The sequence below is a fragment of the Talpa occidentalis genome, unplaced genomic scaffold, assembly GCF_014898055.3.
Source record: "Talpa occidentalis isolate TD23 unplaced genomic scaffold, MPIMG_talOcc4v2.1 talOcc4.7, whole genome shotgun sequence".
Lineage (NCBI taxonomy): Eukaryota > Metazoa > Chordata > Mammalia > Eulipotyphla > Talpidae > Talpa > Talpa occidentalis.
Genome location: NW_023605083.1, coordinates 62,115,953 through 62,137,038, shown reverse-complemented (window position 1 = coordinate 62,137,038; position 21,086 = coordinate 62,115,953). Strand labels below are relative to the sequence as shown.

The 21,086-nt window shown below is 40.5% G+C and overlaps 1 protein-coding gene across 7 annotated transcripts in view; it reads left to right on the top strand.

The window, feature by feature from the left end:
* The first annotated feature begins 475 nt into the window (after positions 1–475).
* Positions 476–21,086, top strand: part of LOC119231321 (thioredoxin domain-containing protein 8) — a 38,453-nt gene continuing 17,842 nt past the window's right edge. For 3 of the 7 annotated variants that reach the window (XR_008549530.1, XR_008549531.1, XM_054689003.1), the window contains exons 1-4: positions 476–599; positions 2,710–2,814; positions 5,350–5,409; positions 8,240–8,305. Coding sequence is in view for 5 of the 7 variants with exons in the window: in XM_054689003.1 (XP_054544978.1) it covers positions 579–599; positions 2,710–2,814; positions 5,350–5,409; positions 8,240–8,305 (252 nt within the window). In the remaining 2 variants the exon portion in view is untranslated. Of the gene's footprint in view, positions 600–2,709; positions 2,815–5,349; positions 5,410–8,239; positions 8,306–12,114; positions 12,504–17,570; positions 17,610–17,651; positions 17,718–18,637; positions 18,833–21,086 lie in introns of those variants that run through there. The other 4 variants (XM_037493080.2, XM_037493083.2, XM_054689004.1 and 1 more) reach the window with 4 other exon arrangements.

Sequence of the window (21,086 nt, the reverse complement as noted above, 5' to 3'; positions counted from 1 at the left end):
GCAGCCCAGTGCTCAACTGCTGCACCACCAGAGAGGCCCTCTTCTTAATTCTAAATGAAAATATCTTTCCTCTGGGACATCCCTGGTGGTGCAAGGGGTTAAGCACAGCACTATGAAGCTATCACAGCCTCTTCAGCACAAGTTCAATCCCTGGCAGGCCAGGGACTTACCCACATGGCACAGCAGACCTCTCCTGACTTGCCCGCTGCTCCCCACATAAGGTGAGTGTGGTTGGGTGACTTCTCATAAGGTGGTTGTGTGGTTGGGGAAGGGAGAGGGGGCCTTGGAAACAATGATAAAAAATCAGAACTAGACAGACTAGACAGAACTAGATTATTGATTCTGCATGCACAGATTGCAGTTGGCTGACTCTTGGCTGCCACACATTAACTGCTCATGGTCCAAAGTAAAGTGAGATCCACGTCTGTCAAGTTCTAGATTCTGAGATGCCATGTTCAATGATGTCACAGTGAACTTACTCTTATATTCCAGCTAGGATCCTAAATTAATAAGAGAAAGCTCCGCTGAGCCAACTAACCAACAAGAGTGTCGTCAGCAAATCCCAGGGATAAATCACGATGAAGATTATTAAAAATATGGCAAGTACTTCTTTGTCTTCATTGGTATTTTTCAAGAAAACATTTTGAGAAAGGTGTGATACACTTTCATAATTATTTCCCCCATCCAGTGCTCCCTCACTGCTCTCTAGTAAAGGGATTTTTTAAATTCTTACTCTTTGTGTTGTCTCTGAGCGAAAGCACCATCTAAAGGAGTGGGAAATGATACATTGATCAAAAAAGGGTCTTGTTCCTCCCTGATTCTCATTTCTTGTTCTGACTCTGGCTGGATTTAGGCCAACTCCTCACATATCTCACCCTATACCAGACACCACTGATTCTACCGTAGATGTCCCTGGAAAATTCGATGGAAGTAAGAGTCCACATATTTCTCTTATCCTAGGAAAGAAAACAGAAACTCAGACATGCCTTGGTATTAGAATAGGGAAAACAAGGACCATCAGTATCAACAATTCCTTAGGTGACTGTTTTAAAAAGTACTTTCTAAAACCATATTCTGATGCCAGGCCTCATTATGGGAGGCCATAGAGTCTGGGCCTTCTATCTCCCAGATCCCTCAGATTTAGACTTCTGACATTTTCTCCAAATGTGGCTCCACATAAGGTCACAAAAATAAGATGATCCGTTTGAAAGAAGGCATCTGTGATGAGAAAATATTTTGAAATAGCTCACATTTGCTAATGTTTTGGTCATTATTTTAATTTTCTGAGAAGCCTGAGAAATAGCGTGGGCTCTCACTCAACTTCTGAGAAACCCTTTCCAGCTCCTCCTCAGAAATGTCTCCTGAGGACCTGGTGTCTCCTTCAGCTCTTCACTGAAAGTTGCCTCATGGAGGTGGACTTGGTCACCCAGGCTGCTATGGTAATTCAGCTGTCAGCTTCCTTCCTCCTTTGTTTTTCTCCTTTTATCTCCGTTATCAATGAGCACTAATGTACAACATATTGTACTTTATGGTCTTATCAGCAGCTTCCCCCTCTAAATGTATGCTCCATGAAGATGAAATTTTTGTTTTGTTTTTGTCCACAGTTGTATGCTAGCAGCTTGTCTAGTACATGTCATATGGTAGACTTCAACAGGTAAATGTTGCATCAGTACACATACTAGGAGGGTTTTCTCTCCTAGGTCATGGATTAAGGTCATGGTCATGGATCATGCATCAAATCAAGGTCATGGGTCCAGTGAGGCCAACATAAACAACTATTGAAAAGTGAAGGGTGTGGGGACTTGTGGGAATGGCCTCAACCTAATAACTTCAGAAGTAAGTGAGAAATGGAGGCTTGGCCTGGCTCTCTGAAAAATTACCCTTTATCTTAGAGGAATATTGGTAAAGGAAGAGAGTGTATCTTTATTGATTCATCAGTTTCAAGCAGTTCCCCTGCCCCACGCTGACTTGAAACTAAACCAAATGGTAACATAACTATCAAGACTCCCTTACTTTAAAGTAGGGATGCCATTTGTATGGAATTATGCCATCCCTAACTCGAGTGTTATGTTCTGCTTCACTAAATCCAATTAGTGATCCCTCCTGATTTAGTGTAGTGGTTGAGGCAATGGACAAATGGACTGTGGAGTCAGGCTGCCTGGGTTAGCAATCCCAGCTACACCAATCAGCCAGTTGACCATGAGAACGTTAACAAACTTTAGCTTTTTTCATCTGAAAAATGAGGATCACTCCACAGTGTGGTTATAAAGATTAGTGAATCCCAGTAATAGAGTAAATGTCCTACCACTGTTGTAATTCTACTGAGGAAAGAAAACTAAATCTTGAGCAGAATACCAATCTTGGCAAATCATTCATTCATCAGCTAGACACTCCATTAGGATTTACCATGTGCCAGTTAGGGAACATTGAAGCACAGGAATGAATCAGGATTGAATTCTTTAGGGACTTTTTGTGGGAAGTAAACCATGTATGAAATAGCTAATGAAAGACACTGTTCATAATGCAAACAAGTGTCGTTACAGTGCTCTGGGGTTTCAGTAAGAGAAACCGTAAGAAATGTTCTTATAACCTCAAATTTGTTAAACTGTGGGTTAGGTACTAGTTGAGACTTTTAAAACTAAGCTGTTATTCTCTGCAAGGTTTTATGAGCTGACCATGCACATTTCCTCATTTTTGTTCTGGCCTCAGGATGAACTCAAAGCATTTCTAAAAGCTGCTGGAAACAAACTTGTGGTGGTTGAATTTTCAGCAAAATGGTGTGGTCCATGCAAAAGGATTTCTCCTCTTATTCATGTAAGTATTGCCAATATTGATTTCATCTTTCCTTCACTTCATAGAAGGAATGTAAATTCCCCAAATAAGTTTTTTAATAAAGCTTAGGTGTGGCATTTATGAGCTATTATGGAATTATGGTTTTTTGAAGCATCCCAATTAACCTAAAGATAATATACCAAGATTTAATTAGGTAATTGGTACACACACCAGACAGTTAATTCTACTTGTCTAGATTATTCTGCCAATAACATCAAGAGGTGCAAAAGAGTTCATACCTCCTCAGATTCCCTAAATCATATAAGAGGATTCACCAGAGACAGAGTTGGGAGCAGAACAGGAAGATTTACTGAAGTACACTGCTAAGGGGAGCAGCAGGTGACACAGGAGAGGTCTGCTATGCCATATGTGGGTTAGCTCCCTGGTTGTGGGTTGAACTCAGGCCGTAGCAGTGATAGCATTGAGACTTAACTCTTAGGCCACCAGGGAGGCCCCTCCATCTGATTTATTTCCTCAGTAAAATACCCTCTAGGTCCACCCATGGTCTTATAATTGGCAGGATTTCATCATTTTTATGGCTGAGTAGTATTCCATTGTGTATCTATATCACATTTCTTTATATACTCATCTACTGTCACAGGCATTTGTATTTTTTCTGTAGGTTGGCCATTGTGAATAATGTTGCAAAGATCATAGGGGTTCATATCTCTCTTCAAATTAGTGTTTTCGTATTTTTCAGGTAATAACCTCATGGTGGAACAGCTAGATTATATGGTATTTCTATTAATTTTTGAGGAATCCTGATATCATTTACCATAGTAGCTGCACCAATTACATTCACACCAACAGTGTAAGAGGGTTCCCTTTTCTCCAAATATTTGCCAACACTTGTTGTTTGTTGTATTTTTGAGAATAGCCCTTCTAACAGGCATGGAGTAAAATCTCATTGTGTTTTGATTTACATTTCCCTAATAATAAGGGATGCTGAATATCTTTTCATCTGTATGTCTTCTGGGAGAAATGTCTATTCAGATCCTCTGCCTATTTTATAATCAGGTTGTTGGTTTTATGACCATTTCTTTATTTGAAAAGTACATCTAAGCTCCAAAGGCCTTTGGCCTGTTAGTCAAGAGTTTTCCCCCAATTTGACCAGCTTGATGGGTCCCTGAAAATAAAACTCCCACTTCAGTCACATTCCACAAACAACTGGGACTAACCCCTGCTACAGAACTCTTTGCTGACCCATGGTCCCCCGATGCCCTGCTTCTTCCTGTGTCTCCATGGGTGCCTCCCCCAGCAACAGCTCCATCTGTTAGTGTCTCCACTTGGCCAAGCTGTACACACTCACGCTACCATCAGAGGGGTCACCGTTTGAAACAGATGGCTGGAAATGCTTGAAATATGCTGTTAAAATGAACAAATTGGTATGCTGCTGAGTGTCCTTAAAGTATGAGCACAGCTGTTTTTAAAAAGAAAAAAAAAAAAAAAGAAGAAGAAACAGACACTTACAGACCACAGCTGATGTAGCCTTTATCCCCTGCCCCATCACCAACACCATCATCACTGCAGCTGCCAAAGAAGGTACCAGACAAAATAGAAGCAGAAGAGAGTTACTTCTTCCCATCTACCACCTTATTTTTTCTTGCAAATGCTTCCTACTGAGAGAAAGTAACTGGAAGACAGCTGGCAAAGGAGACCGGAAAAATCTAGTTTGAATATATAGTAGAGTACAGACAGATGGGAGTAAGGACAGAAAGCAATTAGGTTAGTACAAATAGATTTACAATAGCTCATTTAAGGGCCTCTACCACCAGCAGCACTACCACCTCCCTAAAAGTCTGCAAAAGGAGAAGGTAGAGGCAGTGTTGGGGAATTTGGTTCAAAGATTTGTATTTTAAAGATTTATTTTATTTATTTATGCATACAAGAGCTGGAGTAGAGGCCAGAGGCACATGGGGGAGCTGCTGGGGAGGGTGTGAGAATTCACCAGAGACAGAGTGGGGAGCAGAACAGGCAGATCTACTGAAATACACTGCTGAGGGGAGCAGCATTGAGACAGGAGAGGTCTGGTGTGCCATGTGGTTTAGCTCCCTGGCCAGGGATCGAACTCACCATGCAGTGGCTGCCTATAGCTTCATAGTGCTGAGACTTGAACACTTGTGCCACCAGGGAGGCCCAAAGATCTGTATTTTAAAGATCACTAAAGACAGACTCCCTATCAGGAAACGGCTGTCTCTCCCTCTGCCTGATAGGTAAGTCTGGACCCATCCCATGCATTTAATTATTTCTCTGCTTTGGGCCATTTTCCAACTTTGAAATTCTAATCTTGATTCATAAAGACTCTGGGTCTGCCACTGAACTTTATGTGATCTTGGCATCATCTGACATTGGACTCCGATGGTTCAAGTTCCAGGCAATATTAAAATGTCAGAATGCTGCGTAACTCTTTAAATGACCTTTAGGCTCACTTCCTGTTTTTTGCCAAAAAGTAGTTCTAGTATCTGCTTTGATGTTATTACTTACTAATAGGGAATTTCTTTTCCCTTTATCTTGAAGGCAATGTCACAGCAGTACCAAAATGTAATGTTTGCTAGTATAGACGTGGACGATGCTCAGGTAAGAATCCTGAATCCTTTCGTGTGGATACATAAAATCCTAATGCAATGCCATTGAGGGCTCTGTCTCAGTGATTATATAATCAATTTAACAGGTTTTTATTTTTTTCTGATAAATTGTGGTGAACTCCCTTATAGTGTTCTTATAGGCTTTGTTCTACTTAAATAAGAGCAGCAAAGATCTGGTTTTCCTGCAGTCCTCTTCCTGCCCATACTTTGGCAGACATTGCTAATCAATCCCAGAATTCTTTCCCATGTGCTGAATCCCATGTGCCCCAGAATCCTACTCAGCAGAGTTGCTCTATTCCAGTTGCCTGGAAAAATGATTTTCACCTCTCTAACAGATTGCTAAAACTTAATGCATTGAAAACTTTTTAATAGACCTGCTTTCCCCGTTCTACATTGCTGTATCTTATGGTTTTGTGGGTTTTTCAGACTTCACAAGGAATTCCAGGAAATCCATCCCTCTTGCTCCTTCCTTCCTCGTGTTCCCCAAATAATCCGCCTTAATCAAAATTTACCTTGCTCATTTTGTACCTTGGACACACAATGTGTCTATAAAATTGCTCTTCCAAACATTAATTTACCATGAGGAAAGTTATAATAACACATTCAATTTCATCAATTAAAGCTCAATTGAATTTGAGCTTTAGAATAAAAACAAAATAAAAAGAATAAAAATTAAAAATCTGTTATTCACCCCTTTTGTCCTTTAATACATGTGTGACCTATTACCAGTTCACCTCTATAAACTTAGCTTTTTCCTCTATAAAGCAGAGTAATAATACTTAACAGAATATCAAATGAGATAAATACATAAAACATGTGACATAGTGACCAGAACATAATTGTAGTTTTATTTCTCCATTTCCTTTAAACTTCATTAAAGTGTGACAGGATTTAATATCCCTTTGAGCTGAATCATACACTATGATTACACAACAAGGCTCATTATCTTTTTTGTATTCACTGAATTGTACAACTCTCACTACAATCAATTTTAAAATATTTTCATCACTCTAAGAAGAAACACTTCTGGGGTTTTAGTGGTCACCATAGTTCTTCATCCTTTTTTATTGCTTAATATTAAAATACTATCTTTTATTTATTTATTCATTTATCTATAGAGGGACATTTGGGTTGTTTCCACCATCTGACTATTTTTAATAATAACAGCATAACTATACATGTGTATGTCTTCATGTCTTGAGTATCTGTCTAGAAGTGAAATTGTTGGGTCATAAGGTAACTGAGTGTTTAAATTGTTGAGGAACTGAAACTGTTTTCCAGAGTAGCTGCATCATTTTACATTCCCACCAGAAATGTATGAGGGTTCTGATTCTCTACATCCTCATGAATGTTGTGTTATTGTTTGACCTTTTTTTTTTTAAGATTTATTTTATACAAGAACTGGGGTACAGGCCAGATGTGCGGGAGGGTGAGAGGATCCACCAGAGACAGAGCAGGAAATAGAACAGGCAGACTGACTGAAATACACTGCTGAGGGGAGCAGCGGGTGAGAGAGGAGAGGTCTGCAGCGCCATGTGGGACCCTCGCTGGCAGCCGGGATCGAACCGGAGCTGCAGAGGCTGTGGACAGCTTCACAGCGCAGCGCTCAACTGCCTATGCCACCAGGGGAGGCCCTTGTTTGACTTTTTCAATTATAGTTCTTAGTATTTTAAAGTGAAAGAAAATGTATAAATTTCTATCCTCATGTTTATTAGTTATTATTGTTGTGGTCATGAAAATTATGAGCGAGAGTGAAGAAGGAGAGAGGTTGTGCTTTGAGTGGCAGGGAGATTTCGTGCCATAAAATGACAGGTATATTATAAAAGTCCAATTCTGTCGACCATGTGGGTGCTAGTTTTGTTTTGACTCCTAAACAAGATACACAAAAACTGACAATTTAAAAACAGATTGTATGGATTAAACTAATTGGAATTCTTACATAGTTTTGTTTTTTGTTCCAAATCTATCACAGCTGGGTAGTGAAGAGAACTAGGGCTTAAAGGAATAGGACTGTAAATGCTAGGCCATTATATCATCCAGTATGAATTCTAAAGAGACCTTGACTCTGTCATATTTTTTGAGTATGTTCTCTCCATGCTGCATTCTACTATAGCCACCTCTGTAATCTTTCACAAGATCTTTTAAATAGACTTTACTTAGAAAGGAAGGAATCCTGTCATTTACAACAACATGGATGAACCTTGAGCACATTGTGCTAGGGCAGATGCAATGGACAGAAAAGACAAGAATATATCACTTACATATGGAATCTGAAAAAAGTCAAACTTGTGGGGAAAAAAAAAGCAGACAGTGAAATGGTAGTTACTGGAAGGTTAGGGTAACTACCTTCCAGTTAGTGTTTGAGGTTATAAACTTATATAAGTGGTAAATAAGTCATAGAGCTCTAATGCACAGTATGTGAACATAAACAGTAACACTGTACTATAATGTAATGTGATCAATATTGCCCTAATGGTAATATTGCAATACAAATGTATCAAAGTAATATTGTATACACCTTATATTTTAAAAATATAACATGTCATTTGTCATCTATTGTGTTTCCACCTCCACCTTCCACCCCCCTGCCTAGAACTCTGGGTTGGGAAAGCTCAGGAATGCTGGGAACAGTCATTTTCTGTTGTAACATTCCTAAAGGCTTTGAAAGTACATTTTTTTAAAGGTTCCTTGCAGGAGAATCTATAACGTATCAGCCTTCCCTGGGCTGTCAGACATACCGCATGAGAAGTCACCCAGCCCCATACTTGGGACAGAGAGGAGACACCAAATTTGTGACTTCATGCCACTCATTTTTTCCCTAGGAGTTGGCTGAAATGTATAACATCAGAGCAATACCAACTTTTCTACTCTTCAAGGAAACCCAGAAGGTATGTTTCCATGGTAACTGGCAGACTTGAATTAGATTAAGAATCAGAGAGCCTAAAAAACATCTGGGTATCCTAGATGGATTAAAAAAAAAAAACCTCCATGTATTTCTAGTACTTAGCAATGTAATTCATAGTTTCTGAACTGTACCTATTGGTGAGGGGTTAAAAATGCAGTAATATAACAAATCTCCCCATTTAGTGCATCTGTCTCATTATTATCCTTTCCGGGGCAGAACCATCCAAAGAGTATCTTAAAAAAGAAGGACATGATGAAATTCTCACATAAATGTTCATGAAATACTAGCAACATTTGGAGAAATGTTCAAAAATGATCACCAGGGTGACTACATGCAAAAGAATGAAGCTTAACCACTACCTCACACCATACACAAAAATCAACTCAAAATTGATTAAAGAACTAGACATAAGACCTGAAACCATAAAATACATAGAAGGAAATATAGGAGAAACACTACATGACATGCACATCAAAGACATCTTTACAGACACATCACCCAAAGCAGTGATAGTGAAGGCAAAGATAAACAGCTGGGACTACAACAAATTAAAGAGCTTCTGCACAGCAAAAGAGACAATAACAAAAACAAAGAGAAACCCCACCGACTGGGAGAACATTTTTGCACACAAACTAATGATAAAGGACTGATCACAAAAATCTGCAAAGAGCTGATGAGACTCAACAAAAACAAAAATGCCCCAAAATGGGCAGAAGTGCTAAAAAGAAACTTCTCTGAAGAGGAAATGCAAATGGCCAACAGGCATATGAAAAAATGTTCAACATCACTTGTCATCAGGGAAATGCAAATCAAAACTACCATGAGATACCATCTCACACCAGTGAGAATGGCACATATTAAAAAAACTAGCAACAACAAATGTTGGCGAGGATGTGGAGGAAAAAGGAACTCTCCTGCACTGTTGGTGGGAGTACAAACTGGTCCAACCACTATGGAGAGCTGTGTGGAGATTTCTGGACCTACTAAACATAGATCTTCCATATGATCCAGCAATTCCACTCCTAGGTATTTACCCAAAGGACACAGAAACATCAATCCCAAAGAACACCTGCACCCCTATGTTTATAGCAGCACTATTTACAATAGCTAAGCTTTGGAAACAACCCAAATGCCCAAAAATAGATGACTGGATCAAGAAGATGTGGTACATATACACCATGGAATATTACTCAGCATTCAAAAAAGATAAACACATGCAATTTGCAGCAACATGGATGGTGCTGGAAGGGATCATGCTCAGCGAAATAAGCCAGAAAGAAAAAGAAAAATACCGGATGGTCTCACTCATAGCAGGAATCTAGAAAACTTAAATAAGGGACCAGGAAAATGAATAAGTATAAGAAAGTGAAAATCAAAATCAACAAAAAACTATGAACCAGAGACACTTTTTGGGGGGTGGGGCGGGAGGGGAAGGATTGGGGTCAGAATGGGGCGTTTGCAATTGTATGGGGGAATATAAAAATAAAATTTAAGATTAAAAAAAAATAAATAAATAAAAAATCCCATTGGAAAGATTAAAAAAAAAAAAGGAAAAAAAAATGATCACCAGGAAATACAGCTGAGTGGCCGATCGTGCAGATTCTAAGTTCAGATTTCTTTGTTTCAAATACCATTTGATATGCTAGCTGTAGAATTTTATTTTCAGTTTCTATTTGTATGTATTTGCTGCAATATAATTGGTATGATAGATTTAAATAATGTTTCCCAAAAATAACACTACCTTTCATAAGTTTTTACTTGAAAATTGAAGCTATTTAACAAAAGCACCTTCAACTTCTCCACCTACCTGTCAATTTCTCCAAGGAAACCTTCCCTTTCCTTTCTTCGTCCAAATGCTTCTTTAGGGCTTTATATTCTGACTTAGACCAATCCATGAACGCCATCTCCATCAGGAATGAAATTTTGACTCCAGAAAAGCAAATCCAAACCAACCAGAGCAAATTCCAGGACTTTGCTTAAAACTAGGCAAAAAGCATTTGCTTTTGATTTCACTGGATTTGAACCTGGAAAGATAAGAAGGTAAAACTACTACAGGTAGTTTGCTACTGTAGGGAACATGAAAATCAAGGCACCATACAGAGAAAAACAAAGTCAAGCCAACAGCTTCTGCTGACATTGATTGAACCCTAAATCTCTTCATGCAAGAAACCTTAAGTATCTCATAGATTCATTAGTAATGAAAACTTTGGGTGATTATTTCTGTCACTTGCAACCAGAATGTTTCTAATAAATATACTCAGACTACCCTTCTTCATTTCATGCCCTAATTCTTGATTTTGTAGACTATTATTTACTTTTTTCAACTGTTATTTTCCACTCATTACCTCATCTACTCTCTTGAAAGTCACCAAGGAGTCTCCTGGAGTCTAATTTAAATAGCCATTTTTCAATCTTTATATTCCTCGGTTAACCAAATATCTTCTATGTAATGGATATGTTCTCTTCTTCCGGCTTCTACCCCTGAGTCCCTCACCAAAGTTCTCCTCTGGTTTCTTTTTCTCCTGCTATTTTCAGTTATGTCTTGAGGAGAGCAGCGGGCGAGACAGGAGAGGTCTGCTGTGCCATGTGGGTCTCTCCCTGGCCGGCTGGGGATCGATCTCACGCTGCAGAGGCTGCGGACTGCCCCATAGTGTGGTGCTTAACCTCTTACGCCACCAGGGAGGCCCCTAGATGGAGATACTCTTAACAGAGATCACTCCAGTAGACCTCCTCACCCCCTACTTAGCTCCATAGATCCTTAACAACTAGATCCTTAACAACATAATGTATGTCATTCTCTTATTTTACATTTGATGTCCTCCTTCATTGCCTACAGAATCAACACTAGACCCTGTGTTCAAGTCTTAATTTCAAGTTTTCCAAAATCTTTATCCAATCTTCCTTTCCAAGCCCATTTCTGTTTGACTTGGATCTTAACCTCATGCATTTTTCTCTTACTAGTCCAAGCACTTGAAGGAGTTTATGCTTGATTTGAAACACCAGTATCTAGAAGAATCCCTCCTACATGGAAAACACGTATTTGGTTTTGTTTAAAGAGTGGGTGAACAAATGAAAGTCCAAATCCTATGCTTTTTGCCCTGCATCTCACTGCCAGCTCTGCCTTCCCTCTTTGATTTTGTACTCATGCCAGTATAATTCAAGGAAAGTTTCTCTCTAGTTCAGAAGAGTTTTCTGGTTTCATCTCTTCTATAGATGATATTGCTTGATAGCTGCTGCTACAACAGTTTGCTTTCCATTTTCTGAAATAAAACTTTTGTGTTTCCAACTGATAATGCACCTAGCTTCTTGAGCAAATCCATAGCTACGCTTTTGAGGAAAGGCTTGGCCCTGCTTGCTCTCAATTCTGTGTGGAGGTGGAAGAGCCCTCAATTGGGCTCTTAAAAACAATTATGTCTTAATTGTTATCTACAGACGGAATCCCTTTTGAATTGATAGAACAAAATGCCTGTATCCTAGGCACCATTAAGGATATCAAATCTGAATTTTCTGCCAGTTAGCTAATGGAAAATAAAATTAACCATATTGATGATACTGTCCATTAAGCTGATCTACCTCCCCATACTCTAATTCCAGAGTCATCCCAGAAGCCTCTGATTATCTTGTGAATACCCATGTCCCAAGACATTTTCTTGACAACTGAATTTCTCATTGATATTACTAACTTGACATCCTGGTTGTGGAGTTTGTTTTGTTTTTCAAAACATGAGATCATTGAGATCACAAAATACAAATGAGTTTACTTCTAAAACTTGCTTTTTCATGTAATCATAGCTCCAAAGAGATTCACACCTGGATCAATTTACATATCACTTGAAGACCTGCAGAAGAAAAGATATCTGATGTGGCTCCATTTGACAGAAAATATCAATCTTCTGTGCACAAGACAAAGGCCAAAGACAACAGGAAAGAATATTCTAAAGAGACAGCATCAGAAATCCTTTACTTCTTTTGACTCATTTCCCAGCATTTGGTGCCTGAATAACACTACAAGACCTTCACTTTATCATGGCATCTAGAGAGTGGCATTCAATCCATGGTACCCCTGAAATCTATGCCCACCCCCTGATCTCTGCCGGTGGTCTGCACAGGAAAATCCCTGGAAATTGAAGAAGTTTGGAGTGACTTGGCAAAAAGACCATGTAAATTTCTTTCTTCTCTCAATAGAACTGACTAGAAAGGCTTCCAGTAATACCACTACTTGGGGGTAGTAGTGGTACCTGGGGTAGAGAAAAATAAGCTTCACTTTTTTGAGACCGCTTCCATAAGTGTGTTCCTGTCTTTCATCTAGGACAGTACAACTGAAAAAATGACTTACTGAAGCAGTGAAGGACTACCTATCTAGCATTAGAGAAAACCTAAAGTCCAGTTTCTATTAAGGAATTGTATAAGAAATGCCTTCGCATTTCTGGTAAAACATCTGGCAAAGAACCACTGTGCATTATGCCTTTTAAAATGTGCTTTGTGTAAAAGGCTTTATGATAATTCCTCATAGAGCACCAATTTAGCAGAACATTAACCTCCCTTGAAAATATGATCTGCTCCCTTGCATTAGATTCAGAAGACTTAAGGAATCCCTTGGGCTCCTCTTTCCCACTGCTGCCAGGACTGTCCATATGACCTCCTCTGCTCAAATGCAGGGGTCTCCCTCACCTGCAGCTTCCTGGCCTCTCTCACCCGCCATCCCCACACTGAGTCATCTTTTAATGATTTACTATTTTATCTTGCCCGTGATTCCAGCTCATTTCAAATATTCTCAAAAGATATAGAGTATAACAAACTAAAGCAAAAAAAAAACATAAACTAAATAAATAAAACTAAATAAAACTAAAACAAAAGAAGCTACATAACAACAATGTAGGGCCATGGCAAATTCCCTGGTGCTGGGAGTTTTCATGGGGAGGTTGGATGAATATTGGGTAGGGATGAGATATAAACAACAACTGTAATCATTTCACAGTTTTATAACAAAGGAAAGGCAAAGCAGATTCCAGATAATAAAAAATGCGGGCTTGTTCCTCCTTGCTGTATTCCTCAGTGTTTTCATCTGAAACATCATATTTTATCCCAAGATGACTAATTGCAGTTTGTTTGTTTGTTTTAAAACTGTGTTCTGTGGTATCTTCCAGGGGGGCACCCAAAAACTTGACTGATTTTTGCAACCAGAATATTATATTACATTCTATTTAAGCCATTCATAAATTTGGCTTGGAGCTCCTCTTAAAATCCGATAAAAATCTATAAACTCTCCAGAAAAATACACATATGCACATGAACCATAAGGTGCATCTAGTGCTAGAGTGTTCTATGACTCTCTAAAGTCCACCAGTAGATCCCCAGGGTTAATCACTTTGATTCCAGCCCAAAGTAGGGGAAAGGCAGAAAAACAAAGACTTAGCAGTTCTTGGCCAATGGTGTAAGTATGGGCCAAATTCAAAAGTTGTCTCTATCTTTTATCCTATGATATCAAAATAAAATGTCTTCCCAAATTACTTCAGTCCACTGGGAAGAGTGATGGGATGAGGCAACACAGGTGAATAGATTATCTCTAGATGGATAATTAGAACTGAGCTGTCCTATGAGGTGGGAGGAAGCTCTGGGTCTTGTGCTTTTGAACTGCAGGGCTCCTGCTGAGGTCATAGAAGTCATTTCCAGCAAGCACATTCCCTGGCTCCAGGGTGAACTAGCAAGGGGATAGGATTGTCTTCAAAGGCCAGTCAGGGACAATAGTGAGACAACCAGAAGTGAGAAGGATGGAGAATCACCTGAAGAATCACCTCCCAAATGCTTGTTGTTCAAGTTCATTTAAAAAAAAATGCTATTCCACTTCTGAAAAATAAAAAAGTCTAAGACTAATTTTTGCCTATGTAGTCAGATGACTGTAGTTGAGCCCCTTATCTGCCTCTTGTTAGTGGGCAACCTTGGGAATGTGCCTCAGTCTTCCTGAGGCTGTTTCCTGCTCTGGGAATTAGGGACCATACTATGCATCTTTAAATGATTGTCATGAAAATTTGTGTTCCTCTATGTAAATGAATTGCCAAGCATTAGAATTAGTACCTGCTATAATATGCAGCTATTATTAGCACCATAGGATCTACCTGTATGTCATTCTCCCTGATCATTCATAAATAGAAACTTAAAAAGCATGAGACCACTAACACTTTTAAGAAGTACAATAGTAATCTGATAGTCGCATGTTACTTACCCAGTTACATTCGACCTGCTAGGGGTTGTGTTAGGTACAGACGGGGTTCTGCTTAAGAAGAAAAAAACTCTCGTGGTCTTCAGCTGAAGGATGCAGCTCCCTAAAGAAGGTTACCTAGTAGCCCCATAAGCAGCTGAGACACTGACAAAGATTAATGGACTGGAAGAGGTGAGCACTAAGTGAGATGAAGAGAATGTCAGAAAGGGGCAGCAATCATTTATCACCATTAGCAGCCTCCAGCACCATTGCTGAAGATGCTACTCTCAACTTTGGCTTTAGTGACTGAAAGGCATTAATTATTTGTGTACCTCTTTTCTCCAGGTCAGGAATTGGGGTAAGGCAAGTGAAGCCAGACACTGCAAGGATAGGATGGAATCTTATCCTTATTTGAATTTTTGATGTTTTATTTATCATGAATTTCTGGCATTCATTTTTCATACTTTAAAAGTTATTAAAACAGTATCTTATTTACTCAGTTTTGGGCACCACAAACCAATTTTATCTGTTTTGTCACAATGTCTGGCTCATAGTAGGCACTCACTATTTGTTAAATTAAATGAATAAATGAATCCAACTAGGGAGAGTTTCAAGAGTTCAGAATTTATTGTAGAGAGTGACAATTAGGGGGGTAGGACAAAATCAAGGAATCACTGTAAGATACTTCGATTTTATGATGATGGAGAAACCTTGGAGAATTTTGCAAAGGGTAGCATTACTGGATTTGTACTTTTTTTAAAAAAAGGAGTGTTTTGCTTTTTTTAAAGATTTATTTATACAAGCACAGGGTACAGTCAGAAGCACAGGAGGTGAGAGAATTCACCAGAGCCAGAGCAGGGAACAGAACAGGCAGACTGATGAAATACACTGCTGAGGGGAGCAGTGGGCGCGGCAGGAGAGGTCTGCGTGCCATGTGGGACCCTCGCCCAGCAGCCAGGGATCAAACCGGCACTGCAGAGGTTGCTGCGCCACCAGGGGAGGCCCTGGATTTGTACTTTTGAGGCGAATTAGGGAGAAGGACCTAAGAAGCACAAGCGTGGAGACAGACAAGCTCTCAGTCGTTGCTGAAGTTGAAGTGAATGTTGATGAGTTAAAATCCAAGGAATCTAGTGACCAATGTAATGTCACCTACAGTCACCAACATGGCTAACATGGAAAACACTGGCAATACCAAGTGTTGTAAAGTACGCGGAGCGGCTGGAACTGTCCTCCCCTGCTAGTGGAGTGTATCTTGAGAAAATCACTTTGCCAAACATCTACTGATGTTGATCTCAGGGATCCCATTTTCAGGTATACAGCAAAAGTCAACAGGAAAGGAGCCTGTAAAAATATCTCCCCAAAGATATGGAAAGAATGTTCCTAGCAACATTACTGGTAATGGCCCAAGTGAATGCATTATTGGTTACAGTTACATAATGGGACATAAGTAAACCCTGGAAAAATTGAATGATAAATCTCATTGGTGTGATGCTGAGTGAAAGAATCTACACAGAGAAGAATATATACTGTAGAATTTAATTTGTAAAAATTCAAAAGTAGGCTGAAGTAATTCATGATGAAAAATTCATAGGCTGTTCTCCCTCGTATGGTAAAAAGCCCTTTGAATACAGGGTTATGTTTGGAAGGGAGGTTCTGGGTCCTGGTCAAACTGTCCTAATCTGCACACAGGTATGGTTTCTTTTTAAATAATCCTCTAAATGGTATGCCTTTAATTTCTGCAATTTCTGAATATATAGGAATTTTTAAAATGTAGCCTTGGCTACATTTCCTGGTTTCCTGGCTCAGGTAGAGGGTGGGTGAGAGTATTCTGTGCTAGATTTAAAGCATCTAAAAGAAAGATGAGTCGAATTCCACAGTAACCAAGTTTCTTATTGGGCTTGTGGCTACTGGCTGCCCTTGCTGCCAGCCCTTTGTCACAGCACAGGCATGTCACAGCTCATGGTCATGGAAATCACCCCTCCTGGAAATCACTTCTCTGGGCTGTGCCCCTGCCCCTCCTATTTCTTATACCCCTAGACTCTGCCTCCCCTGTGTAAGGGGAAGTCTCCTCCCTGAAGAAAAATCCTGTCTCGCTGCAGTGGCTGCCGATTGCTTCATAGTGCTGAGACTTCATTGTGCCACCAGGGAGGCTTGTATACATAAATAAATAAATCTTTTAAAAAAAAAAAAAAAAAGCCTGTCTTTTGCCTCCCCCAGCCCCAGCAAAGGCTTCCACACTGCCCTTTGGCTGTGGGGGAGGTCTTAAGAGAAGCAGGCATAACCAGACCCACAAGATATATTGCCATAGGGTATCACAAATATCTTCTGAGTGAGGGCTGAGGCTACTGTCTAGCTCTCCATGGCGGTGCTCCCAGGGAACAGACATACCTTGGGAATGACTCATCCCTTCTTTACTGTGCTTCTTCTGCTCAGCTGTTACATGTGCCTTTGCTTGAGTCGAACCATTGCTGAATGCAGAAGAAGAGAGGGCAGAGGCTCAGGAGGACTCTAGAACAGAAGCCACAAGGCAACTGCTGCAGGCATAGCCACTGCAGATGTGGTGACAGGCAGGGAAAGACAGACTGACAGCCAGGTAGAATCCCCGAGCTTCTCACACCATGCATTCCATCCTGTCCCAGGAAAGAGAGAAGAAATGATGTTGTTTGAAGAGCAGATTGAGCTATTTAGGAAGTTCTGCTGCTCCCATGTAAAATGAGTTCAGAGAGCAACCCCTTCTCGCCCAACCTCCAGCCTCACAGAGCCTGCTCAGACTTCTGCCTCATGCTGGTCCTGTTCTTCCTAGAAATGGACTCAGCACACTGGTTACCTGGTTAAGCTTAGTATCTTTTTCCTTCTCCTTGCCAAGTCCCATCATTCAGGTGGACAAACCCTACCTATGTTCTTGCCAGGAGTCCTGCTCTTGGCCCATGCTCTGGTCTTAGAGGATTATGACACTCCCTTCATACATAAAGCTGCTATCTAGTAGGCACCTGACTCTTAGGAAATGAAGACTTGCACAGAACCTTCTGACACCTTTCTCCCCTGGCAGCCAATGCCAAGAGAATATTTATAAAGGATATGGCTACAGAGGCAACCCAGATAAATCATGAAATTCTGCACCCACACTTAGGTAAACCTATGCTCAAGACTCAAAAGAGCAATTTGCTGTTATGGAAGTGGATTCAAGGGCGAGCCGGTAAGTGAAATGGGATCAAGATGGAGTCACAAGTCTGGGGTTTACTTTCAAGGAGGAGAATGAACCACAGCGGCCTCTGGCAGCACCCAGGTAGAATGCTGCTGCCGGGGGAAGCAGGATCATTGCATGTGGAGTTACTTTCTTCTCTGTTGCACAATGTGCATTGAAGTTAATTCTAGACTTTTCCAAGCCCTGCCCAAAGCCCTCACACCCTTTCTAGTTGCTAAAACCTCCCTCACTAGAAATTTAAGTCTTCACCCACATCCAGCTTCAGATTACCCCCATACTTCTTTCTCTGCAGCAACCTCTTATAATTGGCTAACTTGATAATGAATAGTAAGGGTCTTTAACTTCCATATTTCATCAAATGTAAGATGACAGATGCAGCATTCTTTTATATACTACTGAAAAGTGCTCCAAATAAAATATACCATTGACTGTGAAATGCCTCCTGATTCAAAGCTGTGAAAATCTGAAAAGAGAAAGTGCTTCCTTAGAATCAAGTGAATAGAATACTATTACCTGGGCAGATGTCAAGGAAGAGGAAATCACAGGCCATTTCATAGCTGGAAATCTTGTATGTGAAAATTAACAACCTCAATAACAAAGCACAAAGGTTCTGCACCTTTCAATGATGTGGTTTTCCTCATTTCCAACACCATTCTTTATGTTTTGGATCTTAGAGGAATATTGCGAAGAAATATAAAAAATCAGGTAAAACATTAGCATAAACAAATTTGAAAGGTGACAAATAATTAGGACATCAGGAATATAATGTGTTCAGTTAAATATGTTTAAAGTATCCTCCAGACAAGGGAAATGAGTAGAGGATAATTTTACAAACAGGAACGAGGAAAAGCTTTAGCATCACTGCAATATTTGAACCAATAAATATTTCCCCTTTGTGTATTTGTGAACAGATTTTTGAATTTTGTGGTGCTGATGCTGAAAAATTGGAAGTGAAGATTCAACAACTAATGTAAGCTGATCACCAAGGCAAAATACACTTGCAACATTTCCAAAGACCACAGCAAATGTGTTTGTGTTTTTATTTCCAGCAAATACTTAATGTCATATCGTTCTCCTAATGTTAACAAGTTGAATTACATACTGCATTCTGACTGCAGAATGGCTTAAGACTCTTGTGATACCAGAGATTGTGTCATTCCCACTCTCTAACTTGGCCTTCCCACTTTTCTAAGGGCATCCCTTAGGCAATGACAAAGGCAAAGACTTTTATGACACTCACAACAGAGACAGGCCCTCCACAGCTAAGTAATACCAGGTCATCAAGAGGGTTTTCCAGAGAGCACTGAAGATGGAATCTTCGCAGTGATCAAGAAACAGATGAATTCCTTCTTGTTCTGTGGACTCCGACTATAAGGTGGCTTCTTCCCAGTGGAGCCATTGTTTGTGTACAAACATCTTCACTCCCCTATGACATTTCTAAAATTCTTGTAGAAATTAAAAAAACAGGGCCTCCCCGGTGGCGCAGCGGTTGAGCGCTGGGTTGCGAAGCTGCCCGCGGCCTCTGCGGCGCCGGTTCGATCCCCGGCTGCTCCCCGGCCACCAGAGGAGGGTCCCGCATGGCGTGCAGACCTCTCCTGCCGCCCGCTGCTCCCCTCAGCAGTGTACTTCGGTCCTTCTGCCTGCTCTGCTCCCCGCTCTGGCTCTGGTGAATTCTCTCACCCTCCCGCGCTTCTGACTGTACCCAGTGCATGTATAAACAAAACAAACAAACAAACCAGCAAACAAATAAATAAAGCATGCCTCTATAAAAAAAAAAAAAAAAAAAAAAAAAAAGAAATTAAAAAAACAAAATCCCATAAAAACAAAATCCAGAAAATCCTTTTAGTACATGTAATTTTGCTCTTTTTCTGTTCCTGTTCCTGTTTTCTCTAAAATAACTCTGACATTTACAGCCCAGAGAAGATGGCTTATTCTCATGCTAACCATGCCCATGCCGGGGATCTTCATTCAAAGAGCAGACAAAGCTTCCCCTAGCTATTAATGGCAAAGATTTGGCAAAACATAGAATCCATGTGTTTTACTAGAATGTTTTGGTATAAAGTAGCAGAAGCCAACAGATGCTAACTTAAGCAAAAAGGAATATCTATTAATTATTCAAGAAAATGTTTATTGGGTGCCTACTCTGAGCCAAGCACTGTTAATAGATACCTAAAATAAAATTTGGCTCGGAGACTCCAAAGGTAGATAGGAAGGCTTCACATGAGATTAGAAGCAATGACTGTTGACTGAGATCTTAAGAAAGAGGAAAAAGTTTATGGAATTTGCTGGTCTCAAAGTCAAACAGACTCAGACTTGAAGGTTACAAGAACATTTTGGTTCCAAGAAGTTTTGTTCCTTTAAAAAAAAAAAGTTAGGTACTTTTAGTGGTGCTCTGCTAATTTCCAGCCCAGACCCTCACCCCCAATGGGGCAGATGGAACTTTCATGGGGTGAGGAGGTTGCGCACTGTGTTTGAAGGTCTGATTGCTTGTCTGCCTTGACACAACATCAAGCCTGATATTTCTTTCCCTCCAGCCTGACCTCACCATGGAGTAAGGATGGAAGGTTCTAGGGCCCCTGTCCTACAAATCTTGAGCCTAGATGTGTAAGCTCACCAGGCAGGAGAGGGGAATAAGTGTTCCCTGCCCCTGACCTCACCAAAGCAAGAGCCCAAGGAGGCTGGAACTTCTGTCTTCTTCCCTCTGGTTTCCCAGACATGCAGCTACTGAGCCCTGGTGAGCCCCAGAGAGAGGCTGGGCCAGGCAAGATTGCCGTGCCAGGCATGGCAACCTAAAGCTAACCACCCTGGAGGGCCAGGCTGCTGGAAGGGCAATGAGTGTGGCCAGAGAGTAATGATGAAGCCCCTGGGCTACACCAGCACTGGACTAGTACAGGTGAGTGAATATACCTGTCACCCCAGCAAAGTACTTCCCCATCCCCAGAGTAATATGTGCAAGTTTGAGAAATGCCAGTCGAGGGCACGTGGATACTGAAGCCAACTTACCCAGGTGACTATTCCTCTGCAAAGAGCAGCCTTGGAAATGTCTTTAGAGAGGGGCAGGGTGGAGATGAATTCCATGCCCAGCGTCTGGTGCTTTACACTCTGCAGCACGTATTAGAGCAGGCAGCTATTTAGTTTCCTTCACTATTATTTCAGACCTGCCTTCCATTTAAATGATAAGAAAGGATATGCTTTAGAGCCCAAGAGACTTTCCTGGAAACCAAAGTCTTCGTCTCACTTTCAGCAGCCAAGATCCCCACATCATTTCTCTTGCTTAAGGAAAGGGTACATGCTTTTATAATGGCCTTTCTATGGGGAGAGAAAAAGAAAGCCAGAAGTCACAATTTTTGTCCTGTTGTC